The following is a 24,312-nucleotide window of genomic DNA, read 5'->3' as shown; positions in this document are numbered from 1 at the left end:
CTCGCCTTACGTACCCCCCCCCCTTCACGCTTCCGTCCTGACGCAGACGCGCGTCCGCCTTCCGCACTGCGGGGTCGTCCTTGGCCCCACCCTACTCTGGTTCCTGGAACATGCGCAATCTCCTTTGCGGACTTTCCTGCTTTGCGGGTACGTCAAGATGGCTGCCTCCGTAGTGAACATGTTGCTGAGGCGCCTTCCTAACATTTCGCCCTTCAGAGGTGCCTACGGAGTTCAGGTAACTCCTTGGGGCACATTTTGTACAACCTCAGATTTGTTTGTACCTTCCAGAAGGGTTGTACCTTCTGGAGGTCGTCGATCCACTGCCGGGAATCCAGGAGTGGAGACCTTCCCAAGTGCTTATACATTGGCTGTCAAGGAAACGCTCTGCTTCCACCATCCTCCCCCTTCCCCTCTCACTCCTCAGTACAGCGCGTTTTCTAATTTCGAGACAAGGGTAAAGAGCCATGGTTGGATGTCATTCTCTTCCCAAGTTTCCGTCTCGGCTGGATAATTAGGCGATGGAATGGATTGGACCCCTTGGCCAAACACAAACCACTGTTAACTGTATGTATGGTGGTGTCTAAATCTTTGATGCCCGAGTGTGTCCTTGGGTTGTGAGGGACACTAACTACTACCAGCCCGCTATCGCTCAGTAAAGCCAGGATGCATTCTCACGACCGGGGGACCAGTTTCTCGGCTGTTTATCTCACTAAATCAGTTTCTTAACCAGAGCGTACATGAGAGCATAACTACTTTGGATTGCGGTTTCCCCTCAGCCACACGTACTTACCACCCTGGAGATTCTTGGTAGGGCAGATTCTTGATGGGGCAGGGTGATTTTGGAAGGCTTGCCCATCTGCCGCTCCCTACAGTGGGACTGAAGAGTGATGAGAGGGGCTACCACAGAGTTAATTATAGACTTGGTAGCTTCGGACATAGCGTTAGGACTCAAGTTTGTTCTGCCATATGGAATGTTGACCAACTTTTTATAAGACCGGGCAACTCAGTGATTGAGGATTCAATTGAGTTGGGAGACTCACCTGTCCTTTACATCCTTTTCGTACCACACATCTTAACTCCAAGAAGATAGACATTCTCCCTATTTCTCCATTACACTGAGTTCATTTCAGGAAGCACAGAAACCTTATGTGTGCCAGGTTTTTGAGTTGTCTTTTCAAATAAATTTGCTTCCCAGTCACCTATCCTATTTATCTTCTAATGTTACCTTTTCTTGCGAGATCAAGCTGGAGGCAGGGATACCGGTTGTTGATGGTGTAGATTTAATAAACCAGTCAGTTCCCAGTTCTTGTCCTTGAACTCAGTGTCTCGTTTTCCCTCTTGTTCAGTCATTCAGTTGTGTCTGACTCTGTGACACCATGGACTGCAGCACACCAGGCTTCCCTGTCCTTCACCGTCTCCTAGAGCTTGCTCAAATTCATGTCCATTGAGTTGGTGATGCCATCCAACCATTTCTGCTCTGCCCCTCCTTTAATAGGTTCCCCTCTGTTGCTTATGGTGTACGTTTAATAAACCAATCACGTTGTGTCCTTGAACTCTTGTCTCATTTTCTCTCTGCCCCTTCTTTTATAGGTTCCCCTCCAGACTCTTTGCACCAAAGCCCCCCCTGAGGATGATTCTTTGCCCCCAGTTCCTGCTTCCCCTTATGAGGATGAACCCTGGAAGTACCTGGATTCAGAAGGTACTTGTTTATTTTTTTAATATTTATTACTTATCTATTTGGCTGCACCAGGTCGTGGCTGCAGCATGTGGGATCAAATTTCCTGACCAGGAATCCAACCCAGGCCCCCTGCATTGGGAGTACACGATCTTAGCCACTTGCCTAGACCACCAGGGAAGTCTCCAGAAGGTACTTCTAAAAGGACAAGGGGCGCATCAAGTGAGGTCTGAAATAAGTGGACAGAGACACCTCACCACCATCACCCAGGAATAGCTTGTATGGTCTTTTCATTTCAGAGTACCAGAACCGCTATGGTTCTCGCCCTGTCTGGGCTGACTACCGTCGAAACCACAAAGGCGGAATACCCCCACAGCGGACTCGAAAGATGTGTATTGTGAGTTTCTGAGGATGGCACATGGATGGGACGTGGAGTGGGGCTGGAGGCCATAGTGACAGAGGCAGCAATACTTCTCTGACAGGGCTTTGAACGTCTTTACCTGCCTGTTTCTTTTCTCTACAGCGTGGAAATAAAGTTGCTGGGAACCCCTGCCCCATCTGCCGGGATCAGAAGCTGCATGTTGACTTTAGGGTAAGGAGAATCTTGTCTTCAGTATAAAGACTTGGAGTCTCCTTGCAGTACTAAAAGAGATTACCTTAGGTGCCCTATTCTTCATACCCTGGGCCCCTTAAGTCTATTTTGCATTAATTTTCTGGCAATGTAAAAACATTACTCTTTCCAGCTTTTAGTATTTATTTATTTACTTATGGCTGTGTTGGGTTTTAGCGGCTGTTCACTGTGGCGAGGGTGTCTCTCTACTTGAGACAAATGGACTTAGTTGCCCCGAGGTATGTGGTATCTTAGATTAAACCCTCATCCCCTGCTTTGGAAGGTAGATTCTTAACCACTGGACCACCAGAGAAGTCCCTCCTTCCAGACTTTTGCCTTCTACCATGGGTTATATTCCCCTGGAGAAGGAAATGGCACCCCACTCCAGTACTCTTGCCTGGAAAATCCCATGGACGGAAGAGCCTGGTAGGCTGCAGTTCATGAGGTTACAAAGAGTCGGACACGACTGAGCGACTTTCACTTCACTTTCATGAGTTATGTATAAAAGATTCATCTCTTACTTGTGAAGTTTACAGTCTAAATTGGCAAGAGAAATGCTCATTTCTAATGAGAGGGAAATGCCCAAAGGTTCATTTATATCAATCAGTTACTTTCAGGTAGATTGGACTAGTTTTTTCCTGGGATTTTCTTTATTTTGTTGTCATTGATGTTTGATCACATGTCAAGACTTGGGCCGGGAGGGCAGATACATGAAACAATGTATAATCTAGTTATTTTTTTCAAAAAAACCCTTCTTTGTGAGGAGGAGAGGACTTGTTTCTTGAAGGATTCAGAAACTCTAAAGATGACAGTGGAAAAGTGCTCTTCTGCATTTGCAGTATTAGAAGATAGTAGAGCAGAGACTGGCTGGTCATCAGGGAAGTTGGAGGGCATTCATATGTCAGTCAACAGAGGCAGGAGTCTGATTGCTTCCAGGCTTTTTCTGATACAGGTTGTAGAGGAGTCCAGGAGATACTTGTCAATTTCAGCTATGTATTACTAGTTACCAAAAAAGGCTGTAATCATTTGATACAATTTATAAGAAATTACATGACTAAGGGAGAGAGAAAGGTTACAGATGGAATAGTGCAGATGAGTCCACCTGCCATTGCACTCTGCCAGTTTACCTGCTTTTCCTTTGGGAGTCTTATCACCTGTGATTAATTGCTGGCTGGGAGTCATTCTAACTATTAAATCTCTAAAATTGATCTTAACAAATACATACATTACATATAACATACCTTCATATAAGTTAGTCACTTACAAACAAATAACACATACTACATTTTCTGGGTGATTTCAAGGGTTTGCCATCCCGCTGTCCCTAATTTGTTGCATGAAGAGCTGACTTTTTAACCTGACCCCTGCAGAAGAGAATTCTTTGTGAGTCTCAGTTTCAGAATGTAGGATGTGCATGTGAAATGGTTAAGAGGCCAGGAAGAGGAAAAGTTTGCAAGAAAATGTGTTCAGTAAAGGGATGGGGCTAAAACTGGGACATGGTGATTAACCTCTAAACATTTTGCTGACTTCCCTTTCCTCTCTCTTGTTTTTCCACTACTTTTCTCTACAGAACGTGAAGCTCTTAAAACAGTTTGTCTGTGCCCACACGGGTATCATCTTCCATGCTCCATATACAGGTGAGCCCATCATCCCCATCACCACCAGAATAGCTTTTTATTATAGCACCTCTTATGTTTATTAAGACAGACAGGTATTTCTTTGATGATTCCTACTAATGGCATAAAAAGTGGGATGGAACCTTTTGGAAATCTTGATCTAAAGGGAGTAGTCATATGCTAAATAAATTATATGTGGACAAAAGATCCAGGTGAGTACTAATATAAGCAAACTATCTAAATGGAGCTCTTAAAAGATAAATGGTGCTGATTGTTTCCTTTCTCTAGGGTCTCTTCACTTTTCTGGAAGGCTTTCTCATAAATTGACTGTTCTTTAATGTGATTGACAGTTCAGTTAGAGTTCCCAAATTTGGTGTAAGCTCAGCAATTCAAGATCACATCTATTTATTCCCTAACTACAACCACAGGCCAAATCCAGCTCACTCTCGTCCATTTATTTTCATACTGTTTACGACTGCTTCCAGGGTGCAATGGCAGAGTTGAGCTGAGATAGACAATAATATATGCCTAAAATATATGCCACAGTGCCTTTGGTGTATGGCCCTGTACAGAAGCAGTTTGCTAACCTCTGTTCCAAAGCAAGATAAATTTGCAAAGAATAATCAGAATCCACCCTTTTAGGGGGTGGTAGCCTGGTCAGTGGAGTTTGGTTTTTCAAGGAGTTGGGTTTTTTTTTCCTTTTGGCTGCACGTGCAGCTTGTGGGATTTTAGTTCTCTGACCAAGGGTCAAACCCAAGCCCTCAGCAGTGAGAATGAGGAGCCCTAACCACTGGACCCCAAGGAAATTCCCAGGGAGTTTTAAGAAGAGTTTTATAGTTAAACTGTAAAAGGCTGAAGGACTATTTTGCCACTTTCTCAGATAATCTTCCCCAGATCTGAAATCCTTTCTTCCTTTATTGAATCTTTCTCTGTGGATTGTCCAAGTTAGCCCTTTAACCACACTTTCCTTTTCTTTTTAATATTTATTTTTATTTATTTATTGGGTTGTGCCAGGTCTTAGATGTGGCACACAGGATCCTTGAACTTCTAGTTGTGGCATGTGGGATCTATAGTTGCAGCATGCAGGCTCTTAGTTGTGGCATGTGGGATCTAGTTCCCTAACCAGGGATGGAACCCAGGTCCCCCGAATTCGGAGTGGGAGTCTTAGCCACTGGGCCACCAGGAAAGTCCCACCACACTTGCCTTTTGAATGGTGTTCTGCTGTCTGTCTTGAAGCCTTTACTGTTAAATGGCTTCTCTGTACTGGCCAGACCCTCCTAAGTCTTCATCCTGGTTCTCAGAGAACATTCTTGCCACTGAGCAGAAGGGGAAACCGAGGCTCATGGAGAGGTCAGGGGAATGGGGTCATTAGGTAGAGCTGGTCTTCCATAACTAACCCTCAATCACGATAAGGAAGCAGGTGTGTTCTTTATTTACTGTGCCTTATAAAATGAGCTGTGAGTTACCTTTTTTCTCCCCACAGGGGTCTGTATGAAGCAACACAAGAAGTTGACCCAGGCTATCCAGAAAGCCAGGGATCATGGTGAGCATGAGAAGGGGCATAGGGCAGTTTCCTTAGGCATAAGGATAGTGACTTAGGGCTGGAGAGTGGATATAAATCCTCCCAGCTATCTGAGAAGTAGCACCCAACATGTTCTCAAGAATCTCTCCTTTCATCATTCCAGAGTCCTTTAGTTTCCTCTCCTGAGTCTCTTACCTTGTCATTGCCCTGTCCCTTTGTTCTTTCTCTGCCTTCTTATTTTGTAACTGTTGGTCCCAGTGCCATGGCTAGATCATAAGAACTTTGTATAAATTTTTGACCCTGGGCTCCATGACACTTTTGCACAAGTTAGGAACAGGTAGCCCTCTGTTAGGGTAGATGCAGCTTCCTCACCCTGGCACAGGACTGCACAGCTTGGCAGGCAAGAGCCCAGGCAGCACGTCAGCCCACACTTGCCCCCTTGGCCAGTTACCTTTGGGTGGCACACCACATGCATAAATGTAGCCAGTGGCTCTGATTGGTCCCTTCCTCCTTTTAAATGTTATTTTCCTTATTGTCTTTGTTAATCTGAATTACCCCTTTCCTCTCCCCTGGCTTTGTCTTTTATTTTTAACCCCCTAGGTCTCCTCAGTTACCACATTCCCCAGGTTGAACCCCGGGACCTTGACTTCAGTACCTCTCATGGAGCTGTGAGTGCTACTCCACCAGCCCCCACTCTGGTTTCTGGTGACCCCTGGTATCCATGGTACAGCTGGAAACAGCCACCAGAGAGAGAGCTGTCCCGCCTTCGCCGGCTCTACCAGGGCCATCTCCGAGAAGAAAGTGGCCCTCCACCTGAGTCAATGCCCAAGGTGCCACTCACGGCCCCCACTGAAGCCACCTCCGCTGAGCAGGCAGGCTCCCAGAGTGCTCTGTAGGTGTAGACTGGGACGGGAACCAGCGGGTCTCATAGACAGTACTTCATCCTGAAGAGTTGTGTCTACTTTGTGGCCAGTGGCAAGCTCAATCACCAGAGATGATTGTTGGTGAAAGGGATGAATACTCATGAGGCTGAGGGAGGGCAGTACAGATTTGTATGGGAAACCTCAGTCCCTGCTGTTGTAAATAGATGGGTTATACATTGTTACTATTTCAGACTTGTGCCAGCTGCATTTTCCCACAATAAAGCTGTATCCTGTCTCTGGGCTCAATTTCAAATGAATGCTTTGGTGGGGGTGGGGGTTGGGGTTGGTGAGGGAGTGGGCAGTGGGTGCTGCTGTGGGGAGAGGAGTGGTCAGGTTTAAGCCAACCCTGCCCGTGGGCTCTTGGGACCAGAAGCCACCTGAAATGAGCAGTTGTACCATTCTCTCTTGATCACTTGTGGCCCCCTATGCCGGAGGCACAGTGTTCTCACTATACCCAGCTGTTCACTGAGGGGCTGAAAGGTTTGGAGCATGAGACACTAAGCCCCAAAAATGCGTTGCTATGGCGCCCGCTGCAGTGGGCGGCGAGGATGGGGTGAGTGCTGTTGCTAAGCGACAGCTGGTCTGGCAAGAAGATTGGGGTCTCCGGGGCCAGCTGCCGCGATTACAGGCGGGTGGTGGAGGAGGGGAGAGCGGGGAGGGGCGGTCCCCTGGGGACCTGCAGGCGCGGCAGGGGAAGTACAGATTGCGGTGGGAGGGCCGGAAGTGACGTCGCGTGGGGCGGGTCCGATCGCGCACAATGGGCCATGGAGTTCCCGTTCGATGTGGACGCGCTGCTCCCGGAGCGGATCACGGTGCTGGACCAGCACCTAAGGCCCCCGGCCCGCCGACCCGGAACCACAACGCCGGCCCGGTGACATCTCAAATCTTCCCCACGGCCCTTCTCTCCCGGTTCCTCTCGGAACCTGGTCCAGGCACCACGCCCCCTTCTCGCGTTGACTAGTGACCCCTCCTTTTGATGTCCTGGCTCGCCTTTTTGGTGACCTTTGACCCTAGACCTTGTGGGGTTGGTCGGGGCTTGAATCTGTCACCTTTCACCGCTTGGCCCAGTGTATGGTCCCAGCCGAAGGATATGGTTGACCTGCCCTTCCTGCTTCCCCACAGTAACTTTAAGGGAGAAGGGAGTGTACCACCCTGAAAGGAGGTGTGGCAAAAGTTTGGGTTTCAGAGTAGGGTGGGAAATCGGATTGGAAGACTCCAAGGGAGGGCGTGAAGTACTGACCTGGGGTTATGGCCCAGGTTCCCAGGGAGTGATTGCCCAGGACCCTTTAACTCAGTGACTGTCTGACTCTTCATCTCCTCTCTTTCTGTAGTGTTGATCTGCAGCAGCAAATTATGACCATTGTAGATGAGCTGGGCAAGGCCTCTGCTAAGGTACTGGGGAGTCTCCATGCGGTAAAAGGGAGGCCTCTGGGGACAGCTGGTAAGGGAGGCAGGGGTCCTTTGGAAGGGACCTGTAGAAAGTCTGTCTTAAAATTCCTGGCAGGCCCAGCATCTTCCTGCTCCCATAACCAGTGCATCCAGGATGCAGAGTAATCGCCACGTTATGTATATACTCAAAGATACTTCAGCTCGACCGTGAGTGCCAAGTGCTCTTCCATCCTGTGCTTAATTCCTTCCTCCCCCAGCCCGTTTCCCTGTTTTGACTTTACCTCTTCCAAATAGGTGCTCACTATTGTTATTTTCTCCATCCTACAGGGCTGGAAAAGGAGCCATTGTTGGCTTTCTTAAAGTTGGATATAAGAAACTCTTTGTACTGGTGAGTGTCATTGGAAACTGAAAATTCATATGCCTTGGCTCCTGAGAACAGAAGTGCTGGAGGTTGGAAGGTGGCAGTAATGTTTGAGTCCTAGAAGATCTTTTTAAGTTAAAAATTATTATTGGCTGCTCTGGATCTTCATTGCGGTGCATGCTCTTTGTTGCAATGCAGGGGCTTCTCCTAGTTGTGGGGCATGGGCTTCTCTTATTGCTCTGGAACAAAGTTGTGTTGCATGGGCTTAGTTGCCCTGCAGCATGTGGGATCCTAGTTCCCTAACTGGGAATGGAACCCAAGTCCCCTGCATTAGAAATCGGATTCTTAACCACTGGACCGCCAGGGAAGTCCCTGGAAAGTTTTTGTTGTTCTTTTACCTCCTAGGATGATCGTGAGGCTCACAATGAGGTAGAACCACTTTGCATCTTGGACTTTTACATCCATGAGTCACTTCAGCGCCACGGCCACGGACGAGAACTCTTCCAGCATATGTTGCAGGTATTGCTTATCTCTTCACCAGCTCTTCCCAGAGGCCTTCAGTCCTCCCAAAGGCCCTGCCTCCCATCCTCCCACCCCCACCATGTTCCCATATCCTTCCCAGGATTCCTGTTGGCCTGCTTTCCCCACACCTCCTCCTACCCTGAGTCTCTTGTTCCCTGCAGAAGGAGCGAGTTGAACCACACCAACTGGCCATTGACAGACCCTCCCAGAAGCTGCTGAAGTTCCTGAATAAACACTACAACCTGGAGACCACCGTCCCACAGGTTAGAAGTTTCAGAGAATAGATACCCACTGAGTGTTCCCACTGAATTTACCTAGTCTTTGGGGGGCAAAGAAGAGGCACCTTCCAAGCAGTCCCTAGTCCCCATTGGATAGGAATTCTTTTATACAGCTAAGCTCAGGGGTGGGATCGGGGGATACCATCTCTCATCCTGGAACTGTTTCATTATCATCTCATCTATTTTTATTCTTCATCCTGGACTGTTTTGTACGCTTAAAAGCATGTTTATACCCCAAACATAAGTCAGTTTCTTTTCATCTCTTCATTTTCACCTAGGCCATTACTTAGTCAATCAAGATTTAGTAAGGGCTTGGAACAATATATGTTCCCTATCCACAGAGAGATTTGGTTTATTTGGGGGGAAGGTGGTTTGTTTGTAAGTAGATGCAATATAATGTTGCTAATACTGTCTGTCCATTCAGGATATATTTATTGAGCACCCAGCATTATTCTGGGCTTTAGGAATACTTGGTTTAATAAAACAAAAAAAAGTCTCTGTTCTTACAGAACTTATATTCTATTTGGGGAGACAAACGTAATAAACAAGTAGATACTCTGGTCGATAAGCACTCTAGGAAAACAAGAACAAGTAAGAAGGTTTGGGAATGCCCTAGTGAGGATGGGAGTATGTGGGATTGCAAGTTTAAATGGGATAAGCAGAAAAGGCCTCACTGAGAAAGTGTCACTTGAGCAGTAACTTAAAGAGGTAAGACTATGAGCCATTAATACCTGGAGGGGGAGCATCCCACGCAGAGGAAATGGCTAGTGTGAAGGCCATGAGGTGGAGTGGGCCTGGAAGTTTGGCTGGTGTGGCTAAAGCAGTGTGAGTGAGAGGGGGGTGTGGTAGAGGAGATAAGAGCAGTAACAGGGAAGGAAAGACACTTAGGGCCCTGCAGGCTATTGCAAAAACTTTGGCTTTTACTCTTAGTGAAAAAAGGAGAGCCATCATAGGGATTTGAGCAGGGGGGGAATATGATAGGACTTACTTTAATATTCATTTGGCTGTGCCGGGTCTCCATCAAGGTTGTGGGGTCTTTAGTTGTGGCATTCGGGGTCTTTTATTTGTGGCACGTGGGATCTAGCTCCCCTACCAGGAATTGAACCCAGGCCCCCTGCGTTGGGAATGTGGAATCTTAGCTACTGGAGTCCAGGGAAGTCCCTAATGTGACGTACTTTAAACCAGAGCACTTTGCTTATTAAGAATACGCAGCAGAGGAGTGAGAGCGCAAGCAGGTTAAGCAGCAACAATCCTGATGATAAATGGTGGTGGCTCAGACCAAGACGGTGGCAGTGGGAAGGAGTGGTCAGATTTTAGGGATTCTGAAGTTAAAGCAAATAAGGTTTCTTGATTGATTGTGGAGAAAAAAGAGAGAGAGTTAAGGGTGATCCCAAAGTTGTTGGCCTGAGCACTTGGAAGGATGAAATTGCATCAACTGAGATGGAAGGTAGAGCAACTTTGGAGGGGGGAAATAGTAGGAGTCCACCTTGAATATGTTAACTGGAGATGTCTGTGATGAGTTCATGTTGAGTAGACAGTTGGTTGCTTCCATAGCGTTGGGAGAAGAGGTTTGGGGTGGAGAGTTTTCAGCACCTGTAGGATACTTGAAAGCAGCAAGACAGGATGAGAATCACCATGGAGTGAGTTATCGATGAAGTGGTCCAAGGACTTGAGCCTTCAGGCACTCTTGGAAAGTCTGGGAGGAGAAGTAGCAGCAAATGCAGCCAAGGAGTGACTAGTGAAGTAGATGCAAAATTAGAAGTGACCTGGAAGGCCAGTGAAGAAAGTGTGTGCAGAAGGAAGGAATGACTTACTGAGTCAGATGCTGCTGATCCGTGAGGTAAGAAGAGGTCTGAGAAGTGGCCATTGGATTTAGCTGCCTGAGCCCACTGGTGATCCTGACAAGCAGTTTCAGCGCAGTGGTGGGTGGAAGCCTGGATGGAGTGAGTTTAGGTCACAGCAGTCCTCAACCTTTTTGGCACCAGGGACTGGCTTCGTGGAAGATAATTTTTCCATGGACCCAGTGGAGGTGGGGGGAGGGGGAAGTGGTTTCAGGATTTTTCATATGCATTTCATTGATTATGCTGCCGTTGATCTCACAGGAGGCGGAGCTCTGGGAGTAATGGGAGCAATGAAGAGCAGTATAAATACAGATGAAGCTTTGGCCCGCCCGCCACTGCCCGCCACTGATATGTGGCTGGGTTCCTAGCAGGCCACAGACCTGCTGTGTGGCCCAGGGGCTGAGGACCCCTGGTTTAAGAGATTAAGCAGCTCAGAGCTGGAGACAGCAAGAATAGGTGAATCTTTTAAATCCTGGTTTAAGGTGAACAGAAATACAGCAAGAGCTCGAGAGGGCCATGGATCAAAAGAGTTGATTCTTCTTAGCTGCATAAGAACAAACAGCATAAAAATGACTCAGAAAATTTGATGATGTCAGAGAAAGTGGGAAGAACTGAGGAAGTCAAGAGAACTGCTGAAGCAGTGTTGCTGAGTGGGCTTGGGATTGGGTTGACAAGCAAGTCTTGGATAGGAGCAGAGACAGTTAATCCATTGTAATGTGATTCATTGATGTGCTTACAGAGGAAGCATAAAGTGAGTGCTTACTTGGGTAAAGGAAGACTTGACTTAATCTTGAAAAGTGTTTGTCAGGAGAACGGAAGTGGACAGGCTAAAGTGCTTTTCATGCAGGAAGAAACATGAGTAAAGTCAGAGAGATATTAATATACTTTTCAGGGCACTGCAAGCAGTTTTTTGTTTGGCTGGAGTGCTGAGCATATGCTTGTTGGAGGAGAAGAATATCACGGTAGACATTACAGAAGAGTCAAGGCAGGAGATAGGGTCTGCTTAGAATGTGCAGGACATCATTTCTCCATTAAGAGGCAGCAGAGAGCAACAGAAGGAACGTAGTATCAGTATCTGGCATCAAATGTATTACCCAGGTAGCATGTAAGAGCAGGGCAGTGTAGTGTATGCATGCTAAGTCACTTCAGTCGTGTCCAACTCCGTGCAACCCCATAGGCGGCAGCCCACCAGGCTCCTCTGTCCCTGGGATTCTCCAGGCAAGAATACCGGAGTGGGTTGCCATTTCCTTCTCCAATGCATGCATGCATGCTAAGTCGCTTCAGTCGTGTCCAACTCTGTGTGACCCTATGGACAGCAGCCCACCAGGCTCCTCTGTCCACAGGATTCTCTAGGCAAGAATATTGGAGTGGGTTGCCATTTCCTTCTCCAATAGAGTGTATAGATATAGATAGGTAGATAGATAGATACATATATATAGATATACAGTAACAACAATTAATGTTTCATGAGTTCTCGTATCTACATTGGATTCTCTCTGTTGATCCTTGTACATTTCTTTGAGGTAGTTCTTATTGACCCCATTTTGGGTTTCTGTAGATTAGGGACTTGACCAAGTGTGCACAGCTAATGTTGGAGCTTGAATTTGAACCCATAGCCCACCCTGATGACTACATTGTATTCCTGACCGACATGCCTCAGCTAGAATCAGGAGTCTGGGGTTTGAGTCCCAGTTCTCCCCTGTGTAGCTATTTAGCTTTGGGCCAGCCATGTCTCCAAGCATGTATATTTCTAGTTTTTTTGGGTATATACCTAAGAGTATATAAGCGTAGAATTCCTGGATCATGTGGTAATCTGGTGTTTAACTTTTTGAGGAGCTGAGAAACTTTTTCCACAGTGAATGCAGCATTTTACATCTCCATCAGCAATGCATGTTAGCTCTAGTGCCTTGACAGCCTCACCAAAATTTATTATTTTTCTTTTTATAATAGCCATAATAATGGTTGTGAAGTTGTTTCTCTTTGTGGTTTTGATTTGCATTTCCCTTTTGACTAATGGTGTTGAGCATCTTTTAAAGTGCTTATTGGCCACTTGCATGTCTTCTTTGAGAAATGTTCAAGCCCTATGCCCCCCCTTTTTTTTACATTTTTAAAATTTTATTTATTTATTTTACTTTACAACATTGTATTGGTTTTGCCATACATTGACTTGAATCCGCCATGGGTGTACATGTGTTCCCCATCCTGAAACCCCCTCCCACCTCCCTCCCCATCCCATCCCTCTGGGTCATCCCAGGGCACCAGCCCCGAGCATCCTGTATCATGCATCGAACCTGGACTGGTGATTCGTTTCACATATGATAATTTACATGTTTCAATGCCATTCTCCCATATCATCTCACCCTCGCCCTCTCCCACAGAGTCCAAAAGACTGTTCAATACATCTGTGTCTCTATTGCTCTCTCACATACAGGGTTATTGTTACCATCTTTCTAAGTTCCATATATATGCGTTAGTATACTGTATTGGTGTTTTTCTTTCTGACTTACTTCACTCTGTATAATAGTCTCCAGTTTCATCCACCTCACTGGAACTGATTCAAATGTATTCTTTTTAATGGCTGAGTAATATTCCATTGTGTCTATGTACCATAGCTTTCTTATCCATTTGTCTGCTGATGGACATCTAGGTTGCTTCCATGTCCTGGCTATTGTAAACAGTGCTGCGATGAACATTGGGTACACGTGTCTCTTTCAATTCTGGTTTCCTCAGTGTGTATGCCCAGCAGCGGGATTGCTGGGTCATATTATAACCCCTTTTTAAATTGTGTTTGTTGCCTGTTTGTTCGTGGGTTGGAAGAGTTCCTTATGTTCTAGACACAACACCCTTATTAGATGTATGATTTGCAGATATATCCTCCTGTTTATGGGGTTTCATTTGCTTGATAGGAAATCAATGTCCCATTTAAGAAATATACCATTTATTTCTTAAACCATGTCCGAAGTTATCAAGATTTTCCCTAATGTTTCCTTCTACGAGTTTCATAGTATTAGCTCTTACATTTAGGTCTTTGATCCATTTTTTTCTTCTTTTGTTTTCTTTTTTATTTTTCTTTGGCCACACTCCATGGCACACAGAACTTCCCTAACCAAGGATTGAACCCATGGCCCCTGAAGTGGAAGTGCAGTGCCTTAACCACTGGACCACCAGGGAACCCCCTTTAATCCATTTTTAGTTTTTTTTTTATCCAAATTCAGTATCTTGCATGTAGATATTCAGTTGTCCAAACACCAGATGTTGAAGAGTCTATAGTTTTGAAAGGTCTTTCACTTGTATTGACAATCAGTTGACTATTTCTGGATTCTGTTCATTCCAAGGGTCTGTTTTTCTATTTTGTGTTTCTACCACTGTGTTGATTACCATAGCTTTGCAGTAAGCTTTGAACTTAGGAAGTATGAATCCTCCCCGAATTCCTTTGTTAATCCTGAAGATTATTTTGGCTGTTTGAGATCCTCTGCAGTCCAGCTTTAGGATCAGCTTGTCAGGTCCTGAAATTCTGACTGAGTCTGTCAACAAGGACAGGAAGGCTGGCTTTTGTTCCTGCTGTGGTTTTTCTAGCCCAGGGTTCTATACCCAAGTATGTGCTGAGTAGCTGAACGGACAACTGTTATTTCTCTCGTTTCGTCTTACAGGTGAACAACTTTGTGATCTTCGAAGGCTTCTTTGCCCATCAGCATCGTAAGTTTTCTCACCTGTGTGTGTTGGTCAAGCAGTTGGGGTGAGGGGAAGGAGAGAGGTGAATTCTTGGTCCCCCCGGCCCCCTCACTGAGGGGCACCGCCGCTTCCTTCCTCACAGGGCCCCCTGCTACCTCTCTGAGGGCAACTCGACACTCGCGTGCTGCTGCGCTCGATCCTATGCCCGCTGGTAAAGCTGCATTGGATGGGTGGATCTCTAGTGCTCTGATGGCTAGTCACTCTGGAGGCCACCAGGAGCTCAGTGTCTGATCTGTGGGCAATTTGAGAGAATCCTAAAGCAACCCAAGTCTCCAGCAGACATTACCCATGGGAACTCAGTGTATTTTATACCTGGCAAGACTTTTAACTAAGCAAGCTCACTGGGAGCCTGTTAGACCATAGACATTGATGGAGCCTCTTGCTGCTGCAGGCCCATCAGAATAGGCCAGAGTCATGTTCCTCCCTAAACCCCTCAGGCTCTGTCAGCCAGTGAGCGACAGGCAAGTGCAGTTTCCCCTTCCGCTTCCAGTCATAGAATAGTGACATGAATGGTCCAAAGCTTAAATACTAGTTTTTGAAGATAACACTCAGAATTTGTAACACTTCCAACCAAATAATGGAGAAACCTAGCCTAGGAGGTACTGAAATGTGGCCCAGGTTCCTCATTCCATCCCCGTCCGCACACATGCTCCCTGCCAGGCTGAGTCCTACCCTTTCTTCCTTCTCAAGGCGGAGGGGTGCGGCCTTCTGCTGGCTGTGCAGTGCACACCTGCACAGAAGGGCCCTCTTTCTGAAGGAGCTGCTCTGTGGCTAGTTCTCACCTCCTCTGTGGCCGGGAAGCAGAGTGTCACCAGTGACTAGCATCTGCCGGTATCAGGCATGGAGGGGCAGTTCATATCTGTGACTGGCTTTGATTTCCAAGACCTCCCCTCCGTCTAGCTCCTACTGAGCAAAGGCTGTGAGAGGGAGAGAGCCAACACGGACAGTGAAGACCAGGTCTACAGGGGAGGGGACCCTAAAGCTTAACTGGATCCACTGGGCAGTCTCCTCTGCCACACATGATGGAGAAGGAACCTCTTGAGAGGGAAAGGGAGGGGCAAGTAGAGAAGAGAGGAGGTGGGAGGCTGAGCTTGGACAGTCTGTTAGCCTCCCATTTACTTTCTCTGGTAGCTTCTTTCCAGATGTCTGTTCCCCCCTCCCCCAATAAAATGTAAGTCTCTTCCTATCTTTGCCCTGGAAGGAGAGATTCTGCCCCACCCCAACCTCCCCTAACCTCTCCACAGCAATTCCTGATTAACCAAGGGCTTTGTCCATCTCATTTAGAGGGACCTGGGGTCCTCGATGGCCCGGCTGGGACCATTCCTCTGCCCCCGAATCCCAGGGGGGCCTGACAGCGCCCACTGACAGTAAGAGCTCGCCTCCCTTGGCCGCCCTTCTCCTGTACCTCCCAGGCCCCAGAGTCTCCCCCGGATCTTTCCCCCAACTCTGCATTCGGCCTCCTCCTTCTGGCTCTCCTCAAAATGCTCCAGCCTTCCCCCCGAATTCCCTTCTGGTGTGATGGCACTGCCCCAGAGCTGCTTCCGCGGTGGAGCTGACATCTCCTTGCCCAGGAGGAAATGTGGTGTCGGGGACCAGAGGTTTGGGGTCGCGGGGGTAGTGGCCGGGAGGAGGGTGCACAGTGTGCACCTCACTGACCTCACCTGTGTCCTCTCCACTCCCAGCTCCAGCAAGGAAGCTGCCACCCAAGCGAGCAGAGGGAGAGATAAAGCCATACTCCTCTAGTGACCGAGAGTGTAAGACTGGGCTGGGGGGCTGGGCCTGGGGAGCCTCAACCCAGGGGAAGGATTTGTTCTCTCTTTAGGCTCTGACTTCTCTTTTTCCTTCCCTGGTCTTTGCTCTCACGACTCCCTTCCCTGTCCTTTTCCTTCTTTCTCCGTCTTGCTCTGTTTTCTCCTTCCCCCCAGTTCTGAAGGTAGCCGTGGAGCCTCCGTGGCCCCTGAACAGGGCCCCTCGCCGTGCGACTCCTCCAGCCCACCCACCCCCTCGCTCCAGCAGCCTGGGAAACTCACCAGAACGGGGCCCCCTCCGCCCCTTTGTGCCGGAGCAGGAGCTGCTGCGTTCCCTGCGCCTCTGCCCCCCACACCCCACCGCCCGCCTTCTGCTTGCTACCGACCCTGGGGGCAGCCCTGCCCAGCGGCGCCGCACCAGGTAACAGGAGCTGGAGGGTTAGGGAGCCTCAGAACTCTCAGACAGGGCAGTTAGGAATGGCAGAGGGCAGTGTAAATTAGAGACATGAAGCAACGGGACAGGAGGATTGGAGACTCCTGAGACGTTTTGAGAATATACTGGAAGATATGTGTGGAAGCGGTCTGGAAATAAATTACAGTGAAGGAGCAGAATAGGACTTAGGGGGAGCCTAGGGACGCTAATGCCTAGAGGAAGGTTAGGAAGAACGCAGACCCACTGGTGGCAGGGGGCGGGTTGGGAAATTGTGGTTTAACACTTGCTGGGAGGGGGCAGGATCTCTGACACAGCCTGGGGAGCCACCGGCCCCGGCTCAGTGCCTTGTGTGGCGGGAGCCCACCCCGGCAGGCAGGGACTGGGCCTCTCCTTTATTTCTCTCCCCAGCTTTCTCTTCACCTCTGACTTCTCTTTCTGTTTTTCTCTCCCCTCCATTTTCCCTCTCCCCCTCTCCTGTCCATAACATCCTTCCCCAGTTCCCTTCCCCGCTCTGATGAGAGTCGATACTGACAGACTGCTAACCCCCTCCCCTCCCTGGGAGACCTGGCGTGGGTGGAGACCCTTCTTCCTGAGAACCCCAGACCCAATCTCCCATTGCATCCCCCAGCATCTAGGGGAACTTGACAAGAACCCGTAGGATTCCCTTTACCCCTTTCTTGGACAACTGGGTGGTCAGGGTCCCAGGTGGCCTAACACTTCATAGCTTTTCTTACCACAGAAAGCAGCCCTTCTCTCCTAACTTGGGCTCTGAACACTCCCACAGACAGCCTGATTTGCTGCCAGGCCTCTTGGTTGGGCAGCTCATACTAATTATCCAGAGAAGCACACTCTTGCTTGCTGTCAGATTCTAGAACATCATGGAAGGTCCAAAGGCCTCCTCTGCCAGGGAAACCTTTTTAAGAGAGTCTTATCCATGGAATAACTCCTATAGTCCCTCTGCACTGTCTCCTGGTAGCTCTAATACTGCTGTGTGCTACCGGCTGCAGCTACTCTATCAGCCTGCTGACGCCAGCCACTGAACGAACTCTGCTTCATAGCAGTCCAGTCAGGTAGGATAGGGACTTACCAGCTCCCCACGGGATCCACTCAACATTGCCAAACTCTTAATCTCCACATGTTTTGTGTATGTGTTAATCTGTCAGGGGACCCCCGAGCTGACGTCTGCTGTGGGACTCTAGACTCACCACGCTTCTATAGACACTACCACCTCCGCCAGGTCCAGGATCTCTGAAGGAGTCTGTTTCTTGGCAGTAGATCCCAGCAAACACCCTAGGATCACTCTTAGCCAAGTTTCAGAAGCTAAGCCTGAGTCTCAAGGCTCTATTAGCTCCTGGAATACCCTCTCACATCCATCCCTCCCCAGTAGCTAGATATGCTGATAGATTCCTGTCTTGTGAGATTGTCTTGATGATGATGGGGGAACTCTTCCTCTGGCCTCCCCTCTCTTCTTTCCTCCATAGCAAGAATCCTCCCCTGCTCCATACCCAGGCTAAAGAACATCCTTTCCCTCCTTACCCTCTGGATGTGTGCTAGTTCAGGTACCCCTACTGTGTTCCCCCAAATCCTTGGGAGCAGGATCTCCCTCTTTTTCTGACTCACTCCTCCTTTTTCTTCTCCTTCTCATTGTTGTCTGAATAAAGCGTGAACTCTTCCGTGTTTTTTAAATGGACATTTTCAATGAAAAAAAAAAAACAAAACCCAAACAAACCTTAAGGTCTCAGCCTCGTTTGTGCGTCACCCTGTATTTTCCTGGGCTCTCAGGACCTCTGGTCCTCTTCCTCACCTCTGAGATCTGCAGATCTTCCAGCAAGGAGGCTTAGAGCGCCCCTCGCAGGATCTGGTGTCTGCCTGTCCCCATCTTCACTGCTGGATTTTCTCCTGCAGATTCTGTCTCCTCTAATGTAGTCACTGGATCCCTCCATGTAGGCTTCTGTATCTATTCCTCCATTCTCTCCAGAAACCTCTAGCTCTCTCTCTAGTAACTCCTACCATTTAACCCAGGCCAGCCCTTGCTGAGATGTTAAGATTTACTAACATCTCTAGGAGCCAATTAATTGCCTTCTAATAACAATCCCCTAATTGTTTCTTGGATTATTCTTCTCTAAACCCTTAGATCTCTTTCTCAAGACAGTCCTTTTCCTAAATTCAGCCTTGCCACTCCCTCTTCCCCTCTGGCTAAAGTATCCTATAATTAAGGTAACCGTGTCTTTCCAACTCAAAACATGAGAGCACCTGGTTCAGCAAATTTTTTTTTGCCTTTCTGTGAATCCATTTTTTGTTTTTGGCTGCACTGCGTAGCTTGTGGGATCTTAATGTCCCAACCAGGAATGGAACCTGTGCCCCCCGCAGGGGAAGCACAGAGTCCTAACCACTAGACCACCAGGGAATTCCCCTGAATCTTTTTATAACATGATTTTGATCACATTTAACCTTACGCTTAACACATTGTCTCAACTAGAAATAATAAAGCAGCAAATCAGGACTGCTGCAGAAAACCTTGGGGTGTAAAATGATCTCCCTTCCCTTTTCTGGGGCACAACTTGTATTAAACCCCATAGGAATGATAACTACCCCCTCTCTGTTCCTGTGTTCTTTTATTCTTCTCCCCTGATTCCTCCTTACCCACTCATCTTTCATCCTGTAGCCTCTTCCCCATCATTTCACATTTCTTCTACAGTGGGACTCCCCCAGGGCTGGTAGCCCAAAGCTGCAGCTACAGCCGCCATGGGCGGTTGAATTCCTCATGTCCCAGTACAGGTAAGTTACTCATCTCCTTAGCCTCAAATCAAGTAGGCCATATTCACTACCTACTCCAGCCTTCCCATATACATGCCTGGTATTTCCACAGGCAACCAAGAACTGAAGCAGGTGGAACAGGAAACAGAGAATAGGTGAGGTCTGAGCCCCTCCCCTGCCAGCCTCTCAAAACCTCTGACCCCTTTTCTAACATCACTCTCAGCTACTACCTCCTCCTAAATCTCACTCTCTGAACTGGACACCAGCTCCTCTCACAGAGCCTTCCACCTAACATCCTACAAGCCTCTTTCCCCATAGGTTCAACTCTGGTGCTTCCCTTTGGCACCAGTCCACTCTGGGGGGTTTCAGGTTTGGACATAGCACCAATGGTTCCAGCCTCATACCCCATCATTTGTCCTCTCCACAAGAGCCTGACAGACCTTGAAGAAACTGTGATCTTAATCCTCACTTTAGTACCCGTGTAACCCACTGTCCATCTCCCTCCCACCTACTAGGTGTGCCATTGAGGAGCAGGTCTTGTCACAGCATGGGTCTGGGGAGGAACCCATGCACACAGTTACTCCACAGGCCCAGGTTCCACCAGCCCAGTCTTGGACAATGGGTGGGGACATGTTCAACGCCAGGTTCATTCGAAACTTGCATGAACGTCGCAGCACCAGGCCTTGGTGACCGCAGCCCCCTCTCACACCTTCAAAATCATTATTTCTATCTCACACAGGACCTAGTCAAAGCTTGCCCTCACCGTGGATGTATTCATTCATTCATTTATTCATTCTACAGGCTTTTTTTTTAACCAGTGCCAAGTCATTTGTATCTTATTTTTAACCAGAGCAATAAAGTATTTTTTACCACGAGCGTTACTGAGAACTGCGGATGTCATTATTTCAGTCCCACTCCTCACCCATCAGCGCCCACTTTTGCGCAAGCGTACAGGTGAGAGCCGTGGTCTAGGCCGCTAATTTACTGCGCAAGCGCCCTGAGGCTGCCTCCGATTCGGCGAGCGCAGGCGCACTTACTGTAGCCCTAGCGCCTCACCGCCTCCCTGGAACCCGCCGCAGTGCGCAAGCGCGCAACATCTCCGTTTCCCTCCCCTCAGCCCCTCACCCCCCCCCTCCTTTCCCCTTCAAGAAGCCGGCTCCGGGGCGCGCTCACCCCTGTGAGGAGGCCGGAGGCCGGACACAGGAGGCGCTCTCTCCATTCCCGGAAGATCATGTACCATCCCAGCCGGGGGGCGGCCCGGCGCCTCGGCCCCTGCCTCCGCGCCTATCAGGCTCGTCCCCAGGTGAGAGCCGAGGGGAAGCGGGAGGGGAGGGGAGGGGGCGGGGAGAGACCCTCCTCAGCCGGCGCGTGGGGCGGAGCGCGCGTTCCGTTTCGCGCAGGCGTACTGACGTCCCACCGCTGCTTCCCACCTGTGCGGAGCGGCGCGTGGAGGGGCGAGGGGTCTCAGGGACCGGAGGGCGGCGCTGCCAGCCTGCTGTCGCGCACGAGACGTCTGTCTTCCGGATCTTGGGGGGCTGGCGGGATTGAGGCTGGCGCGGTGGGGTGCGTCCGCATTTCTCCCGCGTCTTCGCGGTTACCTGTGCTTGGAGGTGATTTGAAGGACAGAGGGCGGAGAGGTTCGCGGCGCCTCCAGGGATCCGACCAGACGGACCTGCGGGCCGCGCTCAGCAGCCCACGCATCTTGCACCGGGATAGCGGTCCCGGCGGGAAGGCCGGCCCGAGTGGACCCGGTTCGGGCCCTTGTGCCCGGGCGGGCAAGATGGCCACGCCCCCGGCGGAGACGGCGCCTCCGGGACACCGTCGGGGACAGAGGTACCCGCGCGGCCTGCCCGCCTTCCCCGATAATGAGACCCCTCGGGGTGCTCCTTGAAAACGCAGGAGCTCAAGTCAGGCCTGACTTTGAGTGACCTCTGCCTCATCGCAGTTTCGACATCAGTAAACCAGGGGCATTATGAGGTCCATCCAGCCTTTAACAGTCAGTCTCCTGGGCTTTTTCGTGTCATTAGAGGATCCCAAGTGATGAGCTTACATTTATATACTACTTTACGGGTCGCAAAGTTTTATTAACATTTATTATCTCATAAAGTCCTCATTGTGACTCAGTGTGGCTTCATCGTCCTTATTTATAGGACATTTATGGGAAACTCAGGCTGAGGGAATTAAGAGTGCCTTACGTTATATTATAGAATTGGAACTCCAATTGGAGTTCCAGTTGGATGTTCTTTTTTCTGCAACAACTGCCTCACACACTCCTGGAGTTGTGTTAGAGGCCGCATCATTTCATCCACAATATAACGAGCCCTGTTTGGTATTCATTCATTTGTTTATTCTTAAGTATGCACTGTTGTGATTCTTGCTGTTAGAGACAGACCTGCCCCCAAACAGGTTTGGAATCTTAAATCTAAACATATTTGCTATTTTGGGTAGTAGATATTTGTACTTAAGTCACAAGAAAGTATATCCTCCTGTTTTAAGCAGAGATGGAGATGAATTTTTCCTCTAGTAATTTGATCTTTCCTGTCAGAAGGAGCAGGTGAATTGGAAGCGTGTTAATGGGCACAGTTTGGATGGAGGGGCATTAGGCAGCTGGATTCTTATCTTTTTTCTCTTTTGTTCTTCCTCCTTAGGACCAGTCTTCTCCATGGGCTCTACCATTCCCACCCCTTTGGCCTCACTCCACAACAACTACTTCTCCATCTTTGCCTCTTTTCTGGTCTCCCCCACCCCCAAGCCCTCCCACCCGACTGCTTCCCCCAGCTCCCCCACTACCTCTCCCTCAGGTCCAAGCCCTCACCTCACCATGGGTGGTTCTCCCCCCAGGAAAGGGGGAGGAGGGACCAGGACCCGAGTTACATAGCGGCTGCCTGGATGGGCTCAGGAGCCTGTTTGAGGGACCTCCCTGCCCCTGTCCTGGAGCTCTGATACCTTTCCAAGCCCCTGGAACTGCCCACCCTTCCCCTGCCACTCCATCAGGAGATCCGAGTATGGAGGAGCACCTGGCTGTCATGTATGAGAGACTGAGACAAGAGGTAAGTCCATCCAAAAGCAGCCTTTGTCCAAAATGGGGAGAGATGTAGGTAATTCTTAAAAATAGGAAGTCAGTCAGTCAACTGGATTCTTTCTTGGAACCATGAGACAGGCATCGAAATAGGTTCCAAACATTTCCCAAGGAAAAGATACTCCTCGGTTTGAATTAGGGATGAGATAACCTTTCACTCAGGAATAAGGAGACACTCAGTATAGAAAACTGAGAAGTGGGATCATCTTTTCTTTCCTCCTGGTCTCATGCCTTCTTCTTCCACCCAGCTTCCCAATCTCTTCCTTCACTCCCACGACTACACTCTCTACTCATCGGATGTGGAATTCATCAATGAGATCCTGAACATGCGTACCAAGTGAGAATCCATTGAACGGGTAGGGCCTTGGGCAGGAAAAGGACCCAGTGCTATTTTCACTTTTGTTAGAGAAGGTCCTAAGTTGCTTCTCACCACCATCCCCAGTTCCTCTGTCAGAGAATAGTTTGGTTTTCTGATTGTGCTTTAATGAGATTTCTTCCCCATCTCTTCCTCTCAGAGGCCGGACATGGTACATTCTGTCACTGACTCTATGCCGCTTCCTGGCCTGGAACTATTTTGCACAGCTTCGGCTGGAAATTCTGCAGCTGACACGCCACCCTGAGAATTGGACCTTGCAAGCCCGCTGGCGGCTTGTGGGACTGCCCATCCACCTGCTCTTTCTTCGTTTTTATAAGCGTGACAAGGAGGAGCTTTACCGGTAAGAGAAGTGAGAAAAGAAACACACAACTTTCTAATCTTACCCTTTTGGGAGTCTGTAGTCTAGTCTCTTAGACAATCCTCCATCCTGACTTGACTGGAGGCTCCTTGAAGGCAGGCTTTGTTTTAGTCTACTTCAATATAGCAAAAATAGGGACTTTGAGTATATTAGGAAGCTTCTGAATTCAGTTTCTTCATGTACATTACCTGGCACATAGTAGCGACTCATATACTTAATGAACAGATGAAAATACCTGTCTCTTTAAGTTGTGCTCACAGCCTTGGGTAAAAGTACTTGGTAAATTTCTGTCACAGAGTAGAATCCCAAGAAATTCTTAGGCTCAGCCCACACCGGTAGTTCCTAAACTTTGCTGCATAGTGGATTATTGGATTTCTTTTATCCAAGAATCTTTTTTAAAATATTGGTGCCAGACATCCTGATTTAATTGGGCCCAGGGAACAACTCAGCATTTTTAAAAGATCCTCAGGTGATCTAATACATAGCAAAGGTTAAGAACTACTAGTGGGACTAATCACCCTCTCTCTCAGTGAGCCTCTTTCTCCCTTCACCAGGACCTATGATGCCTATTCCACCTTCTACCTGAATTCCAACGGCCTCATTTGTCGCCATCGCCTAGACAAAGTGAGTGCTAGGGCTGCGGGGGGCAGCGGTTGGTGTGCAGAGTGACAGAGTAGAACATCACACCAGCTACATTAACCTTTCTTGCTTTAGCTGATGCCTTCACATTCACCCCCCGCACCTGTGAAGAAGCTGTTAGTGGGAGCCCTGGTGGCTCTGGGGCTGTCGGAACCAGAACCCAACTTACACCTGTGTTCCAAGGACTGATCAGGAACTGAGGCAGAGGCAGCACTGATGACTTTGCTACGCACAAAGAGAGGCGGTGGACGCGGCTGAGAGCCTCAGAGCCAGTTACCTCCCCTCTTCACTCTACTCTACTTTCCATCTCATGCTATGTAAAGCTGCTGTGTAATTTAACTTGTAAATAATAAAATCTACATGAATATATGAGATCCAATTTCCATGTCACTCTTTTCTGAACCTCAAAAGTTCCCCATGGAATTTCCCTGGTGGTCCAGGGGTTAGGACTCC

General features: G+C 48.6%; 1 protein-coding gene and 1 pseudogene across 2 annotated transcripts; both read left to right on the top strand.

Moving 5' to 3' along the window:
• Positions 1-73: 73 nt before the first annotated feature.
• MRPS18B (mitochondrial ribosomal protein S18B) lies at positions 74-6,586 on the top strand. Its single transcript, XM_043449864.1, has 7 exons — positions 74-235; positions 1,591-1,699; positions 1,975-2,072; positions 2,199-2,267; positions 3,856-3,922; positions 5,385-5,444; positions 6,024-6,586. The coding sequence occupies exons 1-7, from the start codon at positions 158-160 to the stop codon at positions 6,317-6,319; spliced, it is 777 nt and encodes a 258-aa protein (XP_043305799.1). The 5' UTR covers positions 74-157; the 3' UTR covers positions 6,320-6,586.
• A 478-nt stretch (positions 6,587-7,064) lies between these two features.
• LOC122429547 lies at positions 7,065-24,233 on the top strand (annotated as a pseudogene). The gene is made up of 18 exons (XR_006266058.1): positions 7,065-7,217; positions 7,678-7,738; positions 7,851-7,942; positions 8,063-8,123; positions 8,502-8,615; positions 8,780-8,881; positions 14,388-14,433; positions 14,552-14,620; positions 16,152-16,223; positions 16,395-16,638; positions 19,349-19,428; positions 19,520-19,562; positions 20,557-21,240; positions 22,056-22,457; positions 22,735-22,823; positions 23,002-23,202; positions 23,775-23,844; positions 23,935-24,233. The product of XR_006266058.1 is annotated as an uncharacterized LOC122429547 (transcript).
• The last annotated feature ends 79 nt before the right edge of the window (positions 24,234-24,312 follow it).

Source organism: Cervus canadensis, chromosome 28 (genome assembly GCF_019320065.1).
Source record: "Cervus canadensis isolate Bull #8, Minnesota chromosome 28, ASM1932006v1, whole genome shotgun sequence".
NCBI classification, from domain to species: Eukaryota; Metazoa; Chordata; class Mammalia; order Artiodactyla; family Cervidae; genus Cervus; species Cervus canadensis.
This window is presented reverse-complemented; position numbering and strand designations above follow the sequence as displayed.